Below are 20,358 nucleotides of genomic sequence, written 5' to 3'. Positions count from 1 at the left end.
CATGCCCACTATGGGGGATTGGCCAAAATACAGGCGATTTCCAGTATATTTAGAATTAAAACAAAACTAAATTTAAATAGTAGAACGTGGGAGTAAATAAATGTGATTTAGAGTCACTCAGCATCATCTTTCTTGTCTGTGACCGGTGTCCATCAGTGGCGTAACCAGACATTTTTCCAGGGAGGGGGGTGAGGAGCACGTGGCCGGCGTGTCCCCTCCCCCTGGATGCGCCATTGATGTCCATTAAGTTATATTGTTATTATATTGTTATTGTGCTGTACTGCTCGAATGTCGCACCTTCAAGCCATAAATCACAAACAGTTACATGAGACGACTACTATTTCAGCGATGATGACAATGGATAGGAGGCAGCTTTCGGCTGTGTACCCCGATTCATTGTCATGATCATCATCGTTGCTACAATTCTTCTCTTCACCATATACGGGCTCTGCTGAAGTGTGGACAGCTCATACTTGCGAAACAGTGCCAAAAGAGACGAGGATTAAGAATGTTCTACAACTACGAGCCATCTTCTGAGGCAGCAACAACAGTCTACATCTACACGAGAGATATTTTCGTTCTCGGCAAGCTTTTTTACGGCGAAGCTGTATATAGCTAGCCGATTTGTCCATTCGTCTGTCGCCTGTACGCTGAAAACTCCTCCGGTGCAATCCCATGCGCATGCGCGAAAAACAAAAGAGAGAGAACGAGAAGCGCGCGATTGGCTGCACCAGTAGTGGCGTCGTTGTTCTCCATCGCAGCCGAGCGCGCGCGCAGCAGTTTCTCTCCGGCTACGAAATCAGTAGGCCACTCGTCATACGCACTCCTGAGGAGCAGGCAGCTTTCGATCAGCAACGCCGCGAGGAGAACCGGGAACAAGTTCGCCTACGCCATGCCGATGCTGCAGCCCGGGCACAACAACAGGCTCGCGCAGCCGAGCTCAAGCAGCAACTGCGCACCAAGGATCCGGCAGCCTACCAAGCCATCGTTTAATGAACGGTCAGAATTAACCCAGTGATAAACATCAGGGCCGCACGTTTCAGCTTCGCCGGTTAACCATTTGTCGGGAGTACCTGGGCGTTGGTTTTTCTTTTGTTACGCTGTTTTGTCAATTATGAACTTTCAGTAATTAACCTGAGTTTCCCTGCTAGTGGAGAGCAACGGTGCATGAAGAACTCATCACTCCTCCCCCATCTTGCTAACTAGACTTGTTTAGGAATGCACAAACATTTTCCATGTTGCTCAGCGCTTCCGTGTAAGGCGAGTATTCGGGTGTGCAACGACAACGACAAGATGAAGGCACGATGACGATAACGACGGCGTGATGACGTCGACAACGACGATGGAGCAGTGACTACGACGGCATGCCAATTACGATGGCGTGACGAAGGCAACGATAGCACGCATGACGACCACGGCGACGGGGATGAAGCATGATGACGACGACAATGACGTCGACATGATGGTTGCGACAGCCTGACGACGATGATATGGTGACGTGATGATATGACGGCATAACGACGACGACGGCAACGACAGCGGCATGACGACGAGGGCACGTAAATGAAGACAACAACAATGTCTTGTAACTACAACAGAGTCATGGTGACGACAACAACAAGATCACAAGGCTACAAGAGAGAGTGAATAAGCTTTATGCAAAACAGCAAGCGAACGTAGGCAGCTGCTCCGCTCGGCAGTGGGTGGTCCCCTCAGTCCAGGAGTCCAGCGGCCTCAGTTACCCTTCTCGCTCGGTTGACCAGGTTGGGCTGGTCCGTCGAGTCGGAGATGCACAGCGTTGCCTCCCATTGACGAGTGGTGGGGTGTGTTATGGGAGCGAGGTCTGGCGCGCTTGCGCAAGCCCATACCATGCGGTAAAGCGTCGCGCATTGATCGCAGTGTGGGCATTTATAGGAATACAGCGCAAGGTGTATGGCGTAGTAAAGACTCAGGCGTGGATATGTGTTTGTTTGAAGTTTCCGCCGTATTACGGCTTCCTCTCGCCTCAGAGCATTACGAGTCGGTGGTAGCGTTCTTCGTGAAAGTGATAGAGTTGTAAGATGTGCGTGTAGGTCAACAGTAGCGGCTTGAGATGAAACTGCTCGGTGCATACCTCTCGCGGCTCCTGGTGTGCATGCGCTGGGGCGTAGGCGTGTACTTGCTGATTGCCGAGTAAGGACGCATGCTCCGTAGCCCACACGATTTGTATGGTAAGAGCTGGGGCGCTCCATTCAGAATGCGATGTGCGGCCCTGGAAATTCCGGCCCTGGAAAAATTTCGGCATGCCGAAATTCATGAGGTTACATTGATGTAACATCATTACGGTTTGGGAGCAATCTTTTAAAGGGACAACTTTGTCCTTCTTTTTCTCCGTTCGTAACCAACATTTCTTTCTTTTAGAAAAGGCAAATCATTTTTTTAGTAACTCTCTGCCAGCCTTACTTAGTGCCACCCTTAAGCGTCTACTTAAAAAGCTCTGAACCATCTTCGACATGTCAAAAATATTGTAAATAAACACGCGCACTGTGTACATGATGCCTTCCTTGCCTATATCGCACAGATACGCAGCCACAAACTAAAAAAATGAATGAGCCATTCCACTTTGTGAAGCTGGATGACAGCGAAGCTATTGAAAACCACCACTACAACTGCTGAGGGTGGTATGCAATGCATGATGGCTACACTCTAAAAAGAGTTGCCCCCTTTGGGGTGTATATTTGCCACACAACTATAATCGTCATTTGTCTTTCCCGCATTTCCTTTCTTTGAGAGGAAGCTTTAGCTCGGACTCAACTCCAACGCCACCTATTCAAATACATGTAAAACGCAAGAACGGACGGACAGACGGAAAAAAACTTTAGGACCTGCGAGGTTGCCAGCCCAGGCTCAGGCCACCCGGGCATTATGTGCGGTGAGGCATAGCCTTTCCACCGCTGCCCCGGCCCGCTGGATAGCCCATAATTGGTCGTGTAGTTCTGAGCAAGTCAGAGCCCTTAGCCATCGCTCCTCGACAAGGTCCGGTTCTATATTGTCCTCTACATATACTGTTTTTCTGAGATAACCCCTGAACCAATTTTAATGAAATTTGTTGCATTTGAGAGAGAAAGTTAAATTCTAGTGACTGTTGGAAGCGAAATTTCGATATAGGTCCCGAATTTCGTTTAAAAATTTTTCAAAAATTTGAAAGCTCGAAAAAATAGAAGAACGAAGTTTACAAATTCATAACTCTGCATCAAAAACAGATATCGCAGTTCTGTAAACGGTATCCATTAGACCATTGAAAGCGGTCAAATTCGATATGGCATTTTATATCTTACATGAATTTGTTACGTTGTTTACAAAGGTTCTGCAAAAGCTGTATTCCCATATTAATAAATGTTTTGAGATTCGTGTATAGCATATCAATTTTGACCGCTTTAGATGCACTATTAGAAACAATTCACAGAATTGTGATATCATTTTTTTATTGTTGAGTTACAGAGTTGCAAGCTTGACAGTTTCGTTTTTTGAAAATGTTCAGTTTTTGCCAATTTTTAATAAAAGATTGAGGAGCTAAATCGAAAATTCGAAACCAACAGTCACTACATTTTAAGTTTCCCTTTTAAATTCAACAAACCTCAAATTTGGGGCAGTGGTTGCCGGGAAAAATGAATTCTCTTTTTACATGTCTTTTGATAGGAGCACCCGGGCTAAAGCTTCCTCTTAACGTGGTGCAGCCCGGTGCTTCCAAATCACGAACGGCATGCCTGTTATCAGCTCGGCAGAGCATTCCCGACTGGAAAGTAGCGAGCGCAGCGTTTTTAAGAAAGGAAACGCAAACAAGACAGATGACGATTATTACTGTGTGGCAAATATACACCCGAAGGGTGTCACTGTTTTTGGAGTGTTATGGTAGTACACTCTAAAAATAGTTTGCACCATTCGGGTTTTATTTTGTCCCCAAACGATAATCGTCATCTGTCTTGCCCGCATTTCCTTTCATTAACGCTGCGAGCCCGATACTTCCTAGTCACGAACGGCTTGCGCGTTATCAGCATGACACAGCATTCTCGACCGGAAAGTAGAGAGCGACGAGTTTTCAAGAAAGCAAACGCAAGCAAGGCAGGTGACGATTATTGTTTGGGTACAAGATAAGCCCCAAAGAGTGTAAACTTTTTTTTTTTTTAGAGTGTAGTGCTATGTTAGAGCAATGGTAGGAATGGGAGCAATCGTAATTTCGACAGCACGCAGCCGCCCATAATCAGTGCTGTAACAAATTTATTTATTTATTTATTTATTTATTTATTTATTTATTTATTTATTTATTTATTTATACTGCAATCCCAATATCGGGTTTATAACAGGGTGGGGAAAAAGAACTAAGCAGTTTCAAAAAACAGGTGGAACGTAAACAAAAAGAAATAAGCGTGCAGGTTGATGCTCTGCAGCCAGCATTAAGAATACAACAGTCGAACAAGATGTCAAAGACCCGCCGTGGTTGCTCAGTGGCTATGGTGTTAGTCTGTTGAGCACGAGGTCGCAGGATCGAATCCTGGCCACAGCGGGGGCATTTCGATGGAGGCGAAATGCGAAAACACCCGTGTACTTAGATTTAGGTGCACGTTAAAGAACCCCAGCTGGTCGAAATTTCCGGAGTCCCCCACTACGGCGTGCCTCATAATCAGAAAATGGTTTTGGCACGTAAAACCCCATAATAAAAAACAAGATGTCAAAGGGTAGAAATGAAATATACCATAGAACAATAAACTGACAAAATGCAGTAACACACACTACATAATGCGTTGTGCGAACAACGTCAATGATGGTTGCAAGACTTCATTGTCGGCGAGTTTATCCTAATCGGTTATAGTTCGTGGAAGGAACCAGTACTTAAAGCAGTTTATTACGAACGCGAAAAGGTGCTAAAATTAGCTGCTGTCGTTGTCGAGTCGCATACCCAGACGAAAAATGAACTAAATGGGTGAGTTCAATTCTGTAGTGTCCTTTAATTAATTGGTAAATGAATTTAAGTTGTGCAACGATTTCTCTCGGCTATCGTCGGCAGGCCAGCTTTGATTAAAAGATGTGTTACCGATGTACTAGTACGTCGGTAATTGTTATATATGTATCTAGCAGCCCGCCTTTGAAACCTCTCTACTTTGTTTATGTTAGTCTTAGTTACTGGGTCCCAACTGATAGTTGCATATTCTAAGGTAGACAAAACAATACATTTGTAAGCAATTAGACGGATGGATGGAGTGGACACCCGCAATGCCCGTCTTAAGAAAAACGATTGACGAAAAGGGTTACAGATTATGAAATCAATATGTTTATTACAGCTCAGATTGTTAGTGACCCAGATGCCTAGATATTTATATGCGGTTACTTTTGTAAGTGTCGCACCATTAATACTGTAATCAAACGGTAAGACATATTTTTGTAGGGGTACACATTAATACAGATTTTTTTTTTGTTAAAGTTAACGGACATTTGCCATAATTCGCACCATGCAGAAACTTTTTGTAACGCGCTATCCAGTAGTAGTTGATCTGAGACACTTCTTATTTCTGTATAAATGACACAAGCATCAGCATAAAGTCTAAGTTTCACAGGAGTGCAAGAGGCAGTATCACTGGTATATATTAAAAACAATAGAGGCCCAAGAACAGAGCCCTTAGGGACTCCAGAGTGAAGCGCAAGCCTGTCAGAACAATGACGGTTAAAAACAACGAATTGTTCTCTGTTTAAGAGGTAGGCTGAAATCCACTTTACTAATTGTTTGTTATGGAGTATTCTGTCTAATTTACAAATTAACTTTGCGTGAGTAACCTTGTGCAAAGCTTTCGATAAATTCTTAAATACTGCGTCAATCTGTGTTCCATTGTTAATTGAAGAGGCAAAATCACGTATAGTTTCTACTAGCTGTGTACAAGTCGAGTAGCCTCTCCTGAATCCACGCTGATATTTAGCAAAAGATATCTAGCTCCGAGGAAGTCTGATATGGGATTGGCGATTATGTGTTCAACTAGTTTAAAAGCAGTCGATGTTAGTGAGATTGGGCAGTAGTATCTGATCAATCGCTTCTCTCCACTTTTGTGAAGTGGTTTCCCTCTGGCAGTCCCCTAGTCTGTCGGAATTTCACATTCAAATACAGACCTCGTATATAAAACAAATAAATATTTAGATGTCCATTGTGCATATCTTTTCAAAGAGGCATTAGGTATGTTATCCGGCCCAGGTAACTTCTTTACATCGAGGTTAAGCAGAATATTTAAGATACCATGCTCACTAATGACAAGGTCCCCCAAAGGTGGGAGCGAGGCTTCAAATTTCGGAAAAATATAAAAGATATTATTGTCGTTAATAAATACGGACCTAAAATGTTCGGTGAAGACAGATACTACTTGCGCGCCACCAGGACACCTTTTATTTCAAAAAACTGATCATGGGCCCTAGAGGTTGGGGAAACCAAACACCACAATTTCTCGGGAGACGCTGATATAAAGTTGAGTAAAGATTTTTCAAAATAGCACTGTTTGTCGATGACCGTATGCTTTTTTTAGCTGAGCACTAAGGAAAGTGATCTTTTGTTCCAATTCTAGAGAAACAATATTTGCTTTTTTTTTTCTTTTTAACAATAACCGGCACGCGAAATTCAATACGTTCATGTACCATGGCCTTAAACTTGTCCCACAGTTCTTGAACACTGGCAGTGTTATTACAAAATGTATAAAAATTGAAGGAAAGCACATCGATAATGGAAATATTGTCAGCACGGGAGAAGTTTGTAAAATGCATCTGAGAGCAATCTTTATCAACAGTCAGTCCGGAAAGAGTCAGGAGAACGGCCTGGTGATCGGAGATACCAGGTATCACGACACACTTAGTTGTATCAAGAATTGGTTCTGAAACAAAAAAGAGGTCGAATATAGATTTTGAACTCCCTTGTATTCAGGTGGGGTGCTCTACACTTTACGTCAAGTGAAATGATAAGGCTATATCAAACATGGCCTGACTTGATTTATCACTATGATCTTTAAGTGCTTACGTTGACCAGTCAATATCCGGTAAATTGAAGTCGCCTGTTAAAATAACGCGATCATTTAGCTTAATAAAAGTTGTCATATAATCTTTCAAGTTATCCAAGACAGCGATAGGCGATTCAGGAGGCCTATAGAGCACTCGTACAATACAGGGTGTTTTTTAGCTGCACCAAATTTTTAAAATGAGAAAAATATAAATCACGATAACATTATGTTTACCATTTGAGTGTACGGACAGGAGGCCTCTAGATACGGAGCAATTTCCGCAATTATGCGCCTAATTATCGAAGTTACAGTAACTAACTTTCAAATTATCAACAATAGGTGACTACAGCAAATGAGCACTTCGGGGCCCGTCCTCGACACTACCTATCCCAACAATCAAATTTTGAATAGCGGATTTCATGTGAGAGCTACGCGAAAAATTAGTTCCCCTTGGCAGGCTCTTTTAAACCGAGTCTGGCTGCAAAAAGAACGTCTGTGTCGCCGGTGTCACCACCCCCTTGCCTTTCGTCACGTTTGCTAGGTCACCGCCGGTCCAGCCCGCGAGCAGCTTGCGTTATCTCTTTGCTATCTGCGGCGTTGGCCTAGCGCTTCATGCCGGCAGTCCGCCAAATTTGCTTCGTCATTCCGTTGGGCGTCGCGTGTCCACTTCCGCCAACGAAACGCGGTTTCAGGGATCCAAGGTCCATAAGTGCTGTTATTCGTTACATTCAAACGCAAGCGGCTATTCAATAATTTTTATAGTGAATTCTGAAGTCGAATGCAATCTCAATGGTAAATGTCATTCGATTAGACTATATGTTTCTACTTCATTTCACCTGCTGGCATGCTGAAAGAGATCGCCAAACAAACCCCGGAGATTACTTTGGTAAAAACTTCCGTTTCCCCGATTCAGTCTGAATACGTAGGCAATATCTTGTCACTAACACTGTTGTTCATATTAACGTCCAATAATTGCCTTCATTCCTTTTCTCTGAAAGTCGATTGGTTCACGTAGGGATGGTGCACCTTTTAAAATACATACGCTTGTTCCAGTCAGGAGTTCTCACTTTTTCAATCAGTGCAGTTAAAATATTTGATAATTTATCTTTTACATACAGGTCGTGGATATATGTATATATGTAGCCTTAGATTTACCTAGATGCGTTGGTCATCTGCATCTCTTCGCGCCACGCACTTAATAAACCTCGTTTATTTCACTATATATTGTTTTCCTTGATCATTGTTAAAAATAGCAGTTTATCTGGCTAGAACTACAATTGATACCGGCCGACAAAAGTCGCGGGCGCACAAAAGCAAGTAAAACCATAAAAAAATTTTACTGCGGACTTTTTGCGAGAAAAACTGGACGTCCACCAGCGTCCGCGCAACGAACGCGCGCTCGCTAGCAGACGACGCACTTGACAACGACAGTACAACAGCAAAATTGACGACGTCATGTTGTATAACCCACACTTCAAATATGTATACGTAGCAAACACGTGTCAATAGAAATTTTCAGTGGAAATAAAGCACTATTATAAGAGCGTACGTGGGCAATCGGTCTCAGCGCCCGTAGCGAAATTACGTTGAACACGCCGCGAAGCGAGTCTCCGCCCCAATACAGTTCGCTCGCAGCGTCCTCGCGCAAAATTTTTCCACACGCGACGCCTCAGCAGGACAGCGCCGCATTCCCTACTCGACCATTGTCTAGTAGACTCTAGTTCTGTCTAACCATAGAGTTTCTCGCTACATTATAGTGAGAAACTCTATGGTCTAATTATATGTGTCTAACCACGTTCTAACCACGATTTGTTATAGGAAGCACTAATTTTGATTTTGCTTTCCTCCGCCAGGAGGCTTCGATCTTCCCATCTTCGATCTAACCAGTAGCAAGAGCTTGGTGGCGCAACCCACCGCCCCGTTCCAAAGGGGACGCTCATAACATCCATCCATCCTTATGTTAACAAGATGGCGGCTCCCACAATCGACAGCCGGTATAAAGGAGGGTCTCAACGCATTCTCTGATTCTCGCTATTGTGAGTTGTTTAACATCACTGTGCTGCACATAAGCTGTGATCATATTCTATGATGACTGTCGCACACCGTGAAATTACTTCAAGTTCTCATTCTCTTACTCGCAGAACGGATTCGTCAGTAATGGAAGCAACTAACACGGGACGCCTTCGCAAATTGGCCGCGAAGTTTTCGAACCTATCGCGTCCCGATGGTTCAGCAATATTGGCGCAAGGTATGCCCTGGTGCCTGTAGTGGAATGCCGCATTTATGAAATTTCTTATTTTTTCTTCTTGGATTTGGCAGGAGATACTGTCGTTCAAGCTGGTGTCTACGGGCCAGTTGAAGTAAAACAAATGCGCGAGCACCCTGAGAAGGCCACAGTAGAAGTATTTTTCCGATCTAAAGCGGGACAGCAAAGTGAGTAACATGTGTTGTTGACTTTGACTATTTCGTGGTTGTTTTGAAATGTCGCTGTTTTCTGTTCATGGTCATGCTTCCAATTATGATAGATAAAACAATCACTAGTTTGGTATCTCGTGAAGGAATAATCGCTTATGATTGCTGTTTTTTTTTTTTTTGTAGTATCAGTGTCGGTGTGCTCCTTCACGTATTGTCCCGTTTTGTAGCACAGTTTTCTTTTTTTTTACCTTTAATAATTAAATGAATCAGCATGCCGCTAAGTCAATCCGTGGTGTTCTACTACGCGGTCGCTTATATTAACTGTTGCTGATCGTTCCAGGTTGCTCAGATCGCATGTCTGAAAAGGTTATTCGAAGCACGCTGGAGACTGCTATGTTGACAGCCCTACATCCGCGCTCCTGCATATCATTAACATGTCAAGAATTTCACAACAACGGTGGTGTATCCTTTTGCTCTGTGGATTTCTTTCCCCCCTTAATTGGAGGGGCCTAGAGAAATGCCCGCAGTAGGGTGAAAATGGAACGATACTGTTATGTTTCGAAGCACTTGCTTTATTTTCCTTTGAATCATTGGTTGAGTCATCTGACCAGCAGCACAGTTTAATCGATCCATTTTTTATTCGACTCAGAACTCTTGCACTGTACCATTGCAAGCAGAAGCTTGAAGGCCATGGACGCCATGAAAATACTTCCTTGATTTCGCAACCTACAAATAAAACCTAAAATCAAGAGTAAAGGCCATGTGTGCTTGTTTGACCAAAGCACTTTCCACTTAGTCAACCAAAGCAGTTCATTCGCCAAATGGACATCTCTTCATGAACTTGGTGCAAAAGAAACCTTGTGCACATGCTTACAGTTTAGCAGCCTTGTGGTGGTTGGCAATGGTTCATTCACCAAGCGCTTTTCATACACTTCTCCCACTTACATGTAGCAACGAGAGTTCTCTTGCTATTGAAAACAGTGTTTTCATTTCAAGCTTCAATGCATCGCAATACCTCAATGTCTGTGGCATTGCGATGCTGAGCACAATGTCACAGATTCGATGCCTGGCTGCAGTGGCCAAATTGTGATGGGGTGGAATGCGAAAACTTTCATGTATTGTTGCAATACATTGGGTACACATTAAATAACCCCAGGTGGTCAAACTTAATCCAGAGCCCTTCACTACGACATCCTTTGTAACCTTCTATACAGTTCCGGCAATTTAAGCCTGGTAATTTAATAATTTTTCAAGTTTGCAAAACATGCTGTTGCTTTATCTTTGTGAAGTCAGAGCCTTGTAAGCCTTCAGAAATGATTGAATTGTTTTCCACAACTGCTATGAACCCTTAAATGCCAAACGAGCCAGGATTCCTCCCATTCCTGTTGCAATGCCTTTGTGGCACACCAGGGTGTCTCAAATATGCTTTGCCCACTCTGTGGCTTTCCCTTAACTTAACTCCTAAACAGGTGCTGGCCTGTGCAATAAATGCTGCCTGCCTAGCAGCCATCGATGCCGCAGTCAGCATGAAGTGCCACATAGCAGCAGTGACAGCAGCAATCACCAACACGGGGATTATTGTACTGGACCCCGACAGGCAGCAGGAGCAGGTAAGCTTGTCCTTGTGGTTTCCAATGACAGCTGTCACATGATATAATGTCAGAGAATACACATGGCAACAACAAATAGTAAAAATGAATGCATACTCACCTGTGTGTGCAGGTCACTGCGATGCATGTGGCCGTTATCCTGTGCCGAGATACACTAAAATACTATTTTACAGATGTGGCAACCAGCCCATTACAGAATTGGCAAAAAGCCCTTCAACATTAAACGGACAGTAAAGAGGAATACTAAGCTAATCTTCATTAGTAAATTAGTTGAGCAGTGGTTCAATGCAAAGTGGCATGCAACCAAGAATGCGCCATGCTAAAGAAAGGCAACTCGAAAAATAACACTTGTAATGGTATGCATGTGGCTAACGCCAAGAGCTTGTATACAAACAATAGTCACTTCAAAGGTGCGCTTCAGGCATGTAACTAGCATCCAGAACTCTGAGCTCTTATTTTTCAGAAGTGTGATGCTTGTCTGGAGATGATCATTGTGTTTCGAATTCCGCTGAGTAACAATCGAGTTTGCCTGTGATTTAGGTCATGATTTTTTTTTCATTTTTTTTACCCCACCATCAGACTTTCTTTTCACTGCAAACAGCACCTAAAATCTAGGAAACCGATAAAACAGGGTGTCTACCAAGTTGACATTTCCAAATTCCCTGAGTTTTCCAGGTTTTTCCTCAGTGCCTTTGCCATATTCCCTGAGTGATGCAGAACTATGTTTTATGTCAAAACGAGCTGAAACCGTATCGCCTGATGCTGTCACTCTCTAGTAAGCATGTGAAAAAATAAAAAAATGACTTAATCCGATTTTAATACTAAGGAGTAGTGTTTATGTTATTCAAAAAGTGAATAGAAGGGAGAACTTAGTAATATGAACAGCAAATAAAATGTCTTAGAAAAAAATTGCAAATCGAGTCATACATTCTCAAATACAAATAAAAAAGGAGACGCATACAAAAGCAAATAATTTCAAATACGAGCTATTTCTATCAACTGATAGCAAGCTCAGTGGTATGAGGCCCGAACTTTGTCACAATTCAGATTCTCTTTCAACAGCTCATAAGACAACCTCAACTGTCCAGACATACTCTCAGCCCGAGCACGACGCCTCAGTCTTGTGTTTCACTGCTTTAAGGAGGTTATTTTAGTTTGGATGAGGGACACTTGCATCTCGGCTTCAGCCAACACTTTGTTTTTTGAGCTTAAGCTCCTTCAAAACGCCGGAAGCATGCTTCGTTTCCTGTTCATTCCTCAATGCGTAGGTCCTCTCTGTTCTTGTACTCCTTCCGCCACTCGTTCACCCCACGGACCATTTGAAGCATCTTCTTGGTCAGTTGCACAGTCCACTTTTGAGTTTTCGAACTCCTTAGGGGCCGCGAAAACGTTCGAAAAATCGGCCGGTTGGAAAAAAAAAATAAATGCATGTAATTTACTGCCCCTAAGGGCTCAAACCGCCGCAGGCACATTCAAAAATGCTCTGAAGGCCTGTCGGTACACGTATTAGGCATATCGGTGCTCGTACTGTGACAGGAAATACCGGGTGCGCGCGTGTATAATTAAGGAATAAATAATGTGCCCCGCGGCAATAGCCCCTTCCCACGCTTGTTATGCTTCACTGCAATACTTTTGCGTATGCTTCACCAAGTAACATTTGTGTGCGGAGGCGAAGCTGACTTTCAGGAACCGGCATTATGCAACGCACCTTGCTTTCCAAGCTTCTAAGCCAATCGCGAGAACCGCAAAGGCGGAGTCTGTGCCATTGCTGACCGCAGCGAATTCTTTCAATAAAAAACACGGTACCCAATGGCAAGAAGCATCATTAGCGAACGTCGAAGCAGCTAGGCCTAGCATTGCCGCAATGGTGGATACAGCTGCCAGTAGATCTGCGTGCGAGATCGGCGGTTTGAGGCGGGGAAGTAATCAAAATGGCAGCAGTGGTAGCTTTGATTAATGCTGTTTCGGACCTGCGGTCACGGCAAAACGTCTGCAAAATCGGACGGCGAAGAGTTTTTGCATCCGAAATTTCAGACGTTCTGATACATTGACTCTATGGCAAACATGTACCCAGGGGGGCGCTCGGGGGCGCCCAGCCCGCCCCCCCCCCCCCCCGAAATTAAGCGACATACCCCCTCCCCTCCCCACCCACGCCACCAATCCTTACTTATACACAATCCTAAAGTGCCGCCAAATCAATGTTGAGACTTGACAGCTATTCGGTGGTCAACATTTTGCTGCCTTTTTCACTCCTTCTGAATGACGGTATTTATCGGCATCTCGTGGGGTGTGAAGGCCAGTTTTCTCATCGATTCGATGCCCGCGTGATTAACTCAAGATGCGTTCAGTTGTCGTCATCTATTGAACGGTCACCCACATGGATGTTGCTTTGTTAGTTCAACCTTCTTTGTTTAGACTAATCCAGGGGCCAGGAAAGGGATTCGGTTTGTAGTCAGCTGGTATGTATACTTGAAGAACCAGTTGCAGCCGGAGAAAGTGCCAGTTGAGTTTCTTTTTCCTTTTGCTTCATTATTACCTTGAATGGCTGCTCACCATGACGCTCGCAGATCGTCGGAACCATATACCCGCGATATGGGTTAAATAAAGTGCAAATTAAAATAATGCGAAACAGAGTCCAACATCAAACCCTGCAATAACCCTAAACCCATAAGAAATACGACTGTCACCCGTTACCTTGTCTGGTTTTTCCCTAATTCTACAGCACTTTTTGTGTGAAAGTGGCAACTGGAAACAAGAGTCGCAAGAAGTTGAGAAATTAAGCCAAGGCAACAGCCAAACAGGAAGGAAAAGCGAAAATTAACAAATTTAACTATTGTTTCTGAAAATATTTATGGATCAACACCTCTTTAATTAAAAAGGAAGTAGAGAAAACGCTGCCGGAAGTGGAGAACAATTCTGTATATCTTGAATTACACTTCTACAGTTATGAGTCTTCTACAGTATCAGTCAGAAGTGCCTGACGTAGGCACTCCTCTGCTGTGCTTATGTAGGTGTTTTTCTAACCTTCCGTGGTGGGCGCAGTACGTCTAGAACTGCAGCGTGCTGCGCCCTACGCGGTTGTATGGGACTAGCGGCCACGAATAATTACGCAACTCCCCAAATAACTATACGAGTCAGTTTTGGCACTTCACTTGGTAGAGCAGTAAATGAGGGATCCAAAAGAACTGTGATTGTTCCCTATATATATATTTCTCTATAATTCTTCCAGAGCTAATAAAAAGACACCACTATAAAGTCACATACAACTTAAGTCTGCAGTGAAGCCCCACGCACACCCTCATAACTTCCAGCCACTGTTCCTCCGCGAGGCTGCAAATAATTTGTCATTAAAACCTTTCCTGTTACCCAAATAAGGCGGTAACCACAAAAATAAAATTATTAGCCAGTAATTTTATGTTTTCCCTTGCCTATTATAGTGGAATGGCGAAAGCCTAATTCTTCATTGCCTAATTCTTCAATGAAATAAAATTATTGCTTCACTGCAACTATTTAATGTCAAGTTTCACTTCAGTTGGCAGTGAAATTTCAGGAGTAAAACGGGCTCAGCAGTGAAATGAACTGTACTGCAGACTTCTGAAGATTTAATCAATTATGGAGTTTTATGTGCCAAAACCACGATCTGCTAATGAGGCACGCCATAGTGGGGGACTCCAGATATTTGGACCACCTGGGGTTCTTTAACGTGCACCTAAATCTAAGTAGACGGGTGTTTTCGCATTTTGTCCCCATCAAAATGCGGCTGCTGTGGCCAGGATTCGATCCCGTGACCTCGTGCTCAGTAGCCCAACACCATAGCCACTAAGCAACCATGGCGGGTAGACTTTTGAAGAGTGAAATGTTCAGACTCCATATGCTTTGTCCATGTCTGTTGCACACCTCATTGCTTCCGTTGATGAAAAGACTCTTCAAGAACACCAGACGCCCTGGAAGTATCAAGTACGATGCCATTTTGAAAAGGCCGCATGATGACGATTTTGTTTGCTTATGTGATTGGCAGGCGGAGTAACACAACCCTACGCGGTCCGTGTGCCTTGGTTGCCAACTGCTGTTTTTTTAAGTTGTATGCTACTACAGAAATCTACTATAAGGAGAGGCCTTCATCCTGCAGTGGACATAAAATAGGCTGATGGTGATGATAGAAATCTTTATTTTGCACTTTCGTTTATTTGCTTGTTCTCGGAAGTGTTCTTCCTGCGCTTCATTCCTGCGCGAGTCCATTCGATGTGGTTGCTTGTTTGACAAGTAAAGAAGAGGTGCATCTCACAGGCGTACTACCTGTGAGACACACCTTTTTTCATTTGTTTTGCAGGTTTCGCGTCTTTATGGTAAATGGCAGGCATTATTCACATTTGTACTAGTAAAGGTGTCCCCCCCCTCATTTGCATAGAAAAGTTACCTTTTGTTGGGCCCCCCCCCCCACCCCCTAAAAAAAAAAGAAAAATCCTGGGTACGTGCCTGCTCTATGGGGTACATGGTGGTGCCACGAAGCCGTCTAAATTATTGGTAATCCGGAAAGTCGGTCGTTGACTGTACACTGGCAAGACCTCCAGCCCACGATAGGACGTCAAAGACGATTCATTGTGATTCCTGTCTGTTACTCGAGCCAGCTTTACCACGACTTTTGACCCTTTCAATAAAATGACAGCTAATTTTCCCTGATAGAGACACAAATTCCTTGAGTTTTCCCCGAATGTTTCCAGACTACTCAAAATCCCTGAGAATTCCCGGTTTTCCCGGTTGGTAGACACCCTGTAAAACTTTCCATTCAAGATACCTCTTTAAATATTGCAGGAGTTTCTTGAACCTGCAGCTGGTGAGAAGTTTACCCCAGTGGAGTCTGGGCTTTGCTTTTCACATAAGTGTATACTACAGGCTTCTTAAACTGATGGTCTGTTTGCCTTTTTCCCCCCACCTTGCAGGCTGAAATTAGCTGCTGTCTTTCAAGTAGTCAAAGGCCAGTTATCACACTACTCACTACAGAGTCTTGCCTCTGTGCAATGCTAGGGCCCCGTGTATGGAATTAGAAAGAAATTTGCACAATACTTTTTCTTTTTATCAGTTATGCCAGAAATTGCATAGTTGTAGCTCATACGCTATGAACCAGCGGAACATAACATATTCTTATGCACATATAAGAAAAGATGCTTCTTTCTCTAATTATAGTAGTTCCACAAATCCTACAGAATTCTCTCTTGGGAACATCATTTTTAATGCACAGTCATGACTTCATCCTCTTTAACACACAAGTTACGTAGATAATGATAAAGAGAGACAGAGAGACAGAAAGGATGCTACCTACAGAAACAATGTTCTTAGTAAGTGACCATGTATTTGAATGTAGAAAAGGCATCTCTCTTGTTATTGCGACTTGAACTGCCCAGAAATGGCAACATAAATTTCAGAAGTGCTACATTTCAATGTGTCTGCACCTATCTGTGGAACCAAACATTGGAGCAGGCTGAAAATTGGACGGAATACGAGGAAGTGACCAGGGTGATGCAAGGACATGTATGTAGTTACAGTAGTATAGGAATTGCATGGTGGGAAATCACAAATTTCATTGTTTGCCTGAGTCTGGTGTCCTAGGGGATTTGGAGTAATGGAGCACCGACAGCTTTGCCAGAAATTTGATTGCAATTCTGTAAAGCTGTAAAATATCAGCAAAATATGGTTTTGTTGCATTCTTCTTTGCACAGGAAGCGAGGGCAGTGTGCACATTCTCGTTCGAGAGCCAAGAGTCCAAACTGGTCTCGACCTACACCAGCGGCCAGTTTTCCAAGGAGGAGTTCCAGAGGTGCCTGGCTCTGTGCCAAGCAGCAGCAGGCGACATCTTTGCCTTCTACCAGGAGGCACTGCAGAAACGCTACTGCCAGTCATTCCCAACAGATGGTGGCAGCGATGCCGATTGAAGTGCCACGGCCTGCCTTCAGACCTTCTTGTAGTCACTTCGTGCAAAGAGGTGCCTCCAGCTCAGACATCTCTGTTGCAGAAAGCTGTGCTCTCTTCTGCACTCACACATCAAGTGACGCAAGATCACCTCTGCTGAATGAGATGGTAAGGATTGATGCAGCTAAATATTAAGAAAATAAAGGTGCAAGGCACCACACCAAATCAGTATCACAATATGTTGTGTTACTTTTTTTTTTCCACCGAGCACATGCACCACGTTTCAACAGGCTTTTTCTCTATGCAGTGTAAGCACATGTGCCTTGCGCAAGAGGCACTTGCATCATGCAAGCATTCTTCGCGTCCACAAGAAATGGCAATTATGGTTGACACACGTACTTGCAGCAGTTGGAAAAAAACTGCCGATTTTATACAGGTACCAATTCTGAACAGGAACGTGCTTCTTTGGTTGCCTAAATAACTATATTATACATGACTGCCCAGTCAACAGTTCTGCTTTAAAGGAGTAGCGACACAAATTTCCAAAGTTGTAGAAACCACAATACCACATGCTCCTTGTGCATAAAAGGATCACACTTAACAAGTACGAAGTTAGGAAAATGCATGGTATATTTTAATTTTACACTAACATTGGTCTCAAGATTCCAGATGTCACATCAACATTCTTGCGACATCACGACGTAGCTAAATTTTCCGACATTGTGAAGCAATAAGGCTAAGAGTAATGACAGTGCTCACAAAATATTACAGCGCATCTTCTGGCTGCACCAAAATGTGGAAGCCATACAAATGGTGCGAGCCAAGGTATCGTGATGCATCTACTTCTCATAGATACAAGAGTCAGATGCCTTTATGACAAAGCGCTTCAGTTCTCTGAATTTCTTTGTTAAATAGATCACTCTTTTAGCACTGTACCACTACCCAGAGCAGGCTAGGCACGGTTAGCAGAAGAAAACCATTCTTTATCATGAATTCATGGTATGCTTATACAAGTCGGCGATTTTTTTCCGTTTACTTTGTCCAATGGAATGTGCAGCTGCAGCCAACCTTACGACACCAAGGTTTACAGCACACTCTGCAAAGTACAGCTGCACAGTGTCAAATGTCACTATTGCCTATCTTGTCAAGATTCTTGGTTCGTCTGCAGGCACTCGTCACTGCTGCCTTCGTCCTTGTTCACCTCCTTCATGACTTCAACCATGGAGGAAGGAAATAAACAAGGAGGGTGCATTACGTCATGCAGCCAACCATCGCAAGCCAACTTTCTTTGAAGGCAGCATCTTCATCTTTCCTCCCTCAAAAAGTCGGCCCAACAAATGACCCTGCGCTTTGCTGACTCAGCCCATCAGTGTTTACTTGGTTTTTGGTATATTTTAATCGACATGCACTTGTTTGGGTGCATTGACAATCGCTCTGTGCATAATTTCTCCCAATATGTTCATGTGACTTGAGTCGTCTATATTGCAACATACGCATTTATCCTCGTCTTTGCTACATGTGAGCGCGGCAGTCATACAAATTATCTTTGAGAGGAGCCTGCACTGAACATGGCTAGACTGGCAGTGGCAGCCTAAAACCGCAACATGATCACATGTGGGGCTGACATTTCTGGCTTCAAGTTTGTTACATCATGCTCCCTCCTAGACCTTCCCTCCTTCACGGCGTCAACAATGTCATCTGTCGTCATTTCCAAGGACGCCATCAGCCGTGCTGACACCCACTGCTGCATTGAAACAAGCCATGTAAGAGCAGCGATTCCTGGAGCTAACTAGCAGGACTTACAACACTTGTCACATGTGTTCGCTGTTCACATTGAACGCTAAACACGATAAAGCTTGTTCATTGAAGATGGCCAAGTCTCGTCAAGGTGTTCATCAGCATAGATGAATCAAGAGGCAGATTGGAGACAAACTTGCGAGGTACAGTTAAACCTTGATATAATGAACTTCAATATAACGAAGTATTTAACTTTTCATAAGCTCTTGTCCATAGAAACCATGTATTTAGAACCTCAACATAACGAAGCATGTTTGTATGTGGCTTCAAGGTGTTCATTATTCGGAGCTTATTCCTTTTTGCGAATTCTACCAACATCTTTCCTCTAGTGTTCCTAGAATTGATGCCATAGTTGCAAACTGCTTGTTCACCAGCCTGCTTTTTCCCAACTTTTGCATTGAAGTCGCCAATGACTACAGTATACAGAGTTTACACTTCTCTCATCACTAATTCAACATCTTCATAAAACTGTGCTTCATCTCATGACTGGAGGTTGGGGCGTAGGCTTGTTCAACCTTTATTCTATACCTCCTAGTCACCTTTATTACTACTACTGCTACCCTTTCATTAATGCTGTAGAATTCGTCAATGGTGCCCGCTATGTTCTTACGGATTAGGAATCCTACCCCATATTTTCTCTTTGTCTCAAAGTCCTCTGTAGCAGAGGGCGTCGGCATTAGCACTGTACAAGCTTCCCCAGTTCTAATCTCACTAAGGCCAGTAATATCCCATGAAATGGCTGATAATTCCTTAAAGAGTCCTCGTAAGCTAACTTCACTCGAGAGTGTTCGTGTGTTCAAACGTTGCCAGGTTCAGTTTTCAGTGGCGGCCTGTCCGTACCCAGAGATTCTTAGCACCCTCTGCCGCGTTGCAGGTCTGGCCGCCGCCTTGTTCAAGTGCTCTGCAGCCACTGGAGACTGAGGGCCATGGGTTAATTGTAGGAGTCATGAGGGAGGTAGTGGCCAAACGCTGCAGCAGGGAGGCCAATTCCTGTTCTAGTGAGGGAGTGTCCTTGTCAAAGCTTAGTGGATGTTCCTAATTTGGTTCCACGTGGACTAGTATAGCCACACTATTGCTTTCAGCATTCTTTTGCCAAAGTCAGGTGCCACTCCAAGCCTGGAGATGTGGTGTGTTGGAGGACGATCTGAACTTACGACCTTCATATTAGAAACCCAATGTTGTACCTCTGCTCCATGCCACCGTAGCTACAAAAATTATTATATTCCTATTATATGTATTAATAAGTCAAGCTATGGGCTCCCTACAATGGCCAGGCAGTGCAGCGATCGACTCAGCCGTCAGCACCACTGTGTCAATTGCGCGAAACACTGAGGTGACCACTGCTACAGAGGCATGCTTTTGCGCCGCTCGTTTGAAACCTGTCGGACGTTCTAAATCGCAGTTTTAAGGCAATCGAAAACATCTAGGCCCATTTTGGACCACCGACACTTGAGAAAGGACGTCAAATTTACAACTACAACTATGTATAAAGTGTCAAAGTAAACAGCATGGACATCACAGCGAGGTGCTTAAATTATGGTGTTTTAGTTGCCAAAACCACGATCTGATTAGGAGGCATGCCGTGCTGGGGGACTCCGGAATAATTTGGACCACCTGGGGTT

The 20,358-nt window shown here is 43.7% G+C and overlaps 1 protein-coding gene across 1 annotated transcript; it reads left to right on the top strand.

The window, feature by feature from the left end:
- Positions 1 to 8,895: 8,895 nt before the first annotated feature.
- Rrp46 (exosome complex component Rrp46) lies at positions 8,896 to 17,176 on the top strand. Its single transcript, XM_065429447.1, has 6 exons — positions 8,896 to 9,043; positions 9,149 to 9,255; positions 9,327 to 9,440; positions 9,763 to 9,884; positions 10,892 to 11,032; positions 16,750 to 17,176. The coding sequence occupies exons 2-6, from the start codon at positions 9,165 to 9,167 to the stop codon at positions 16,960 to 16,962; spliced, it is 681 nt and encodes a 226-aa protein (XP_065285519.1). The 5' UTR covers positions 8,896 to 9,043; positions 9,149 to 9,164; the 3' UTR covers positions 16,963 to 17,176.
- The last annotated feature ends 3,182 nt before the right edge of the window (positions 17,177 to 20,358 follow it).

Source organism: Dermacentor albipictus, chromosome 4 (assembly GCF_038994185.2).
Source record: "Dermacentor albipictus isolate Rhodes 1998 colony chromosome 4, USDA_Dalb.pri_finalv2, whole genome shotgun sequence".
In the NCBI taxonomy this organism is placed as follows: Eukaryota; Metazoa; Arthropoda; class Arachnida; order Ixodida; family Ixodidae; genus Dermacentor; species Dermacentor albipictus.
The sequence above is the reverse complement of the archived record's forward strand: the minus strand, read 5'-3'. Positions and strand labels throughout refer to the sequence as shown.

Bases quoted from the DNA above. Each gene is read 5' to 3' on its own strand.
- Rrp46 (XM_065429447.1), top strand. From the start codon at position 9,165: ATGGAAGCAACTAACACGGGACGCCTTCGCAAATTGGCCGCGAAGTTT. The intron at 9,256-9,326 runs GTATGCCCTGGT...TGGATTTGGCAG, and splicing joins TTCAGCAATATTGGCGCAAG to GAGATACTGTCGTTCAAGCT. The intron at 11,033-16,749 runs GTAAGCTTGTCC...TTCTTTGCACAG, and splicing joins CCGACAGGCAGCAGGAGCAG to GAAGCGAGGGCAGTGTGCAC.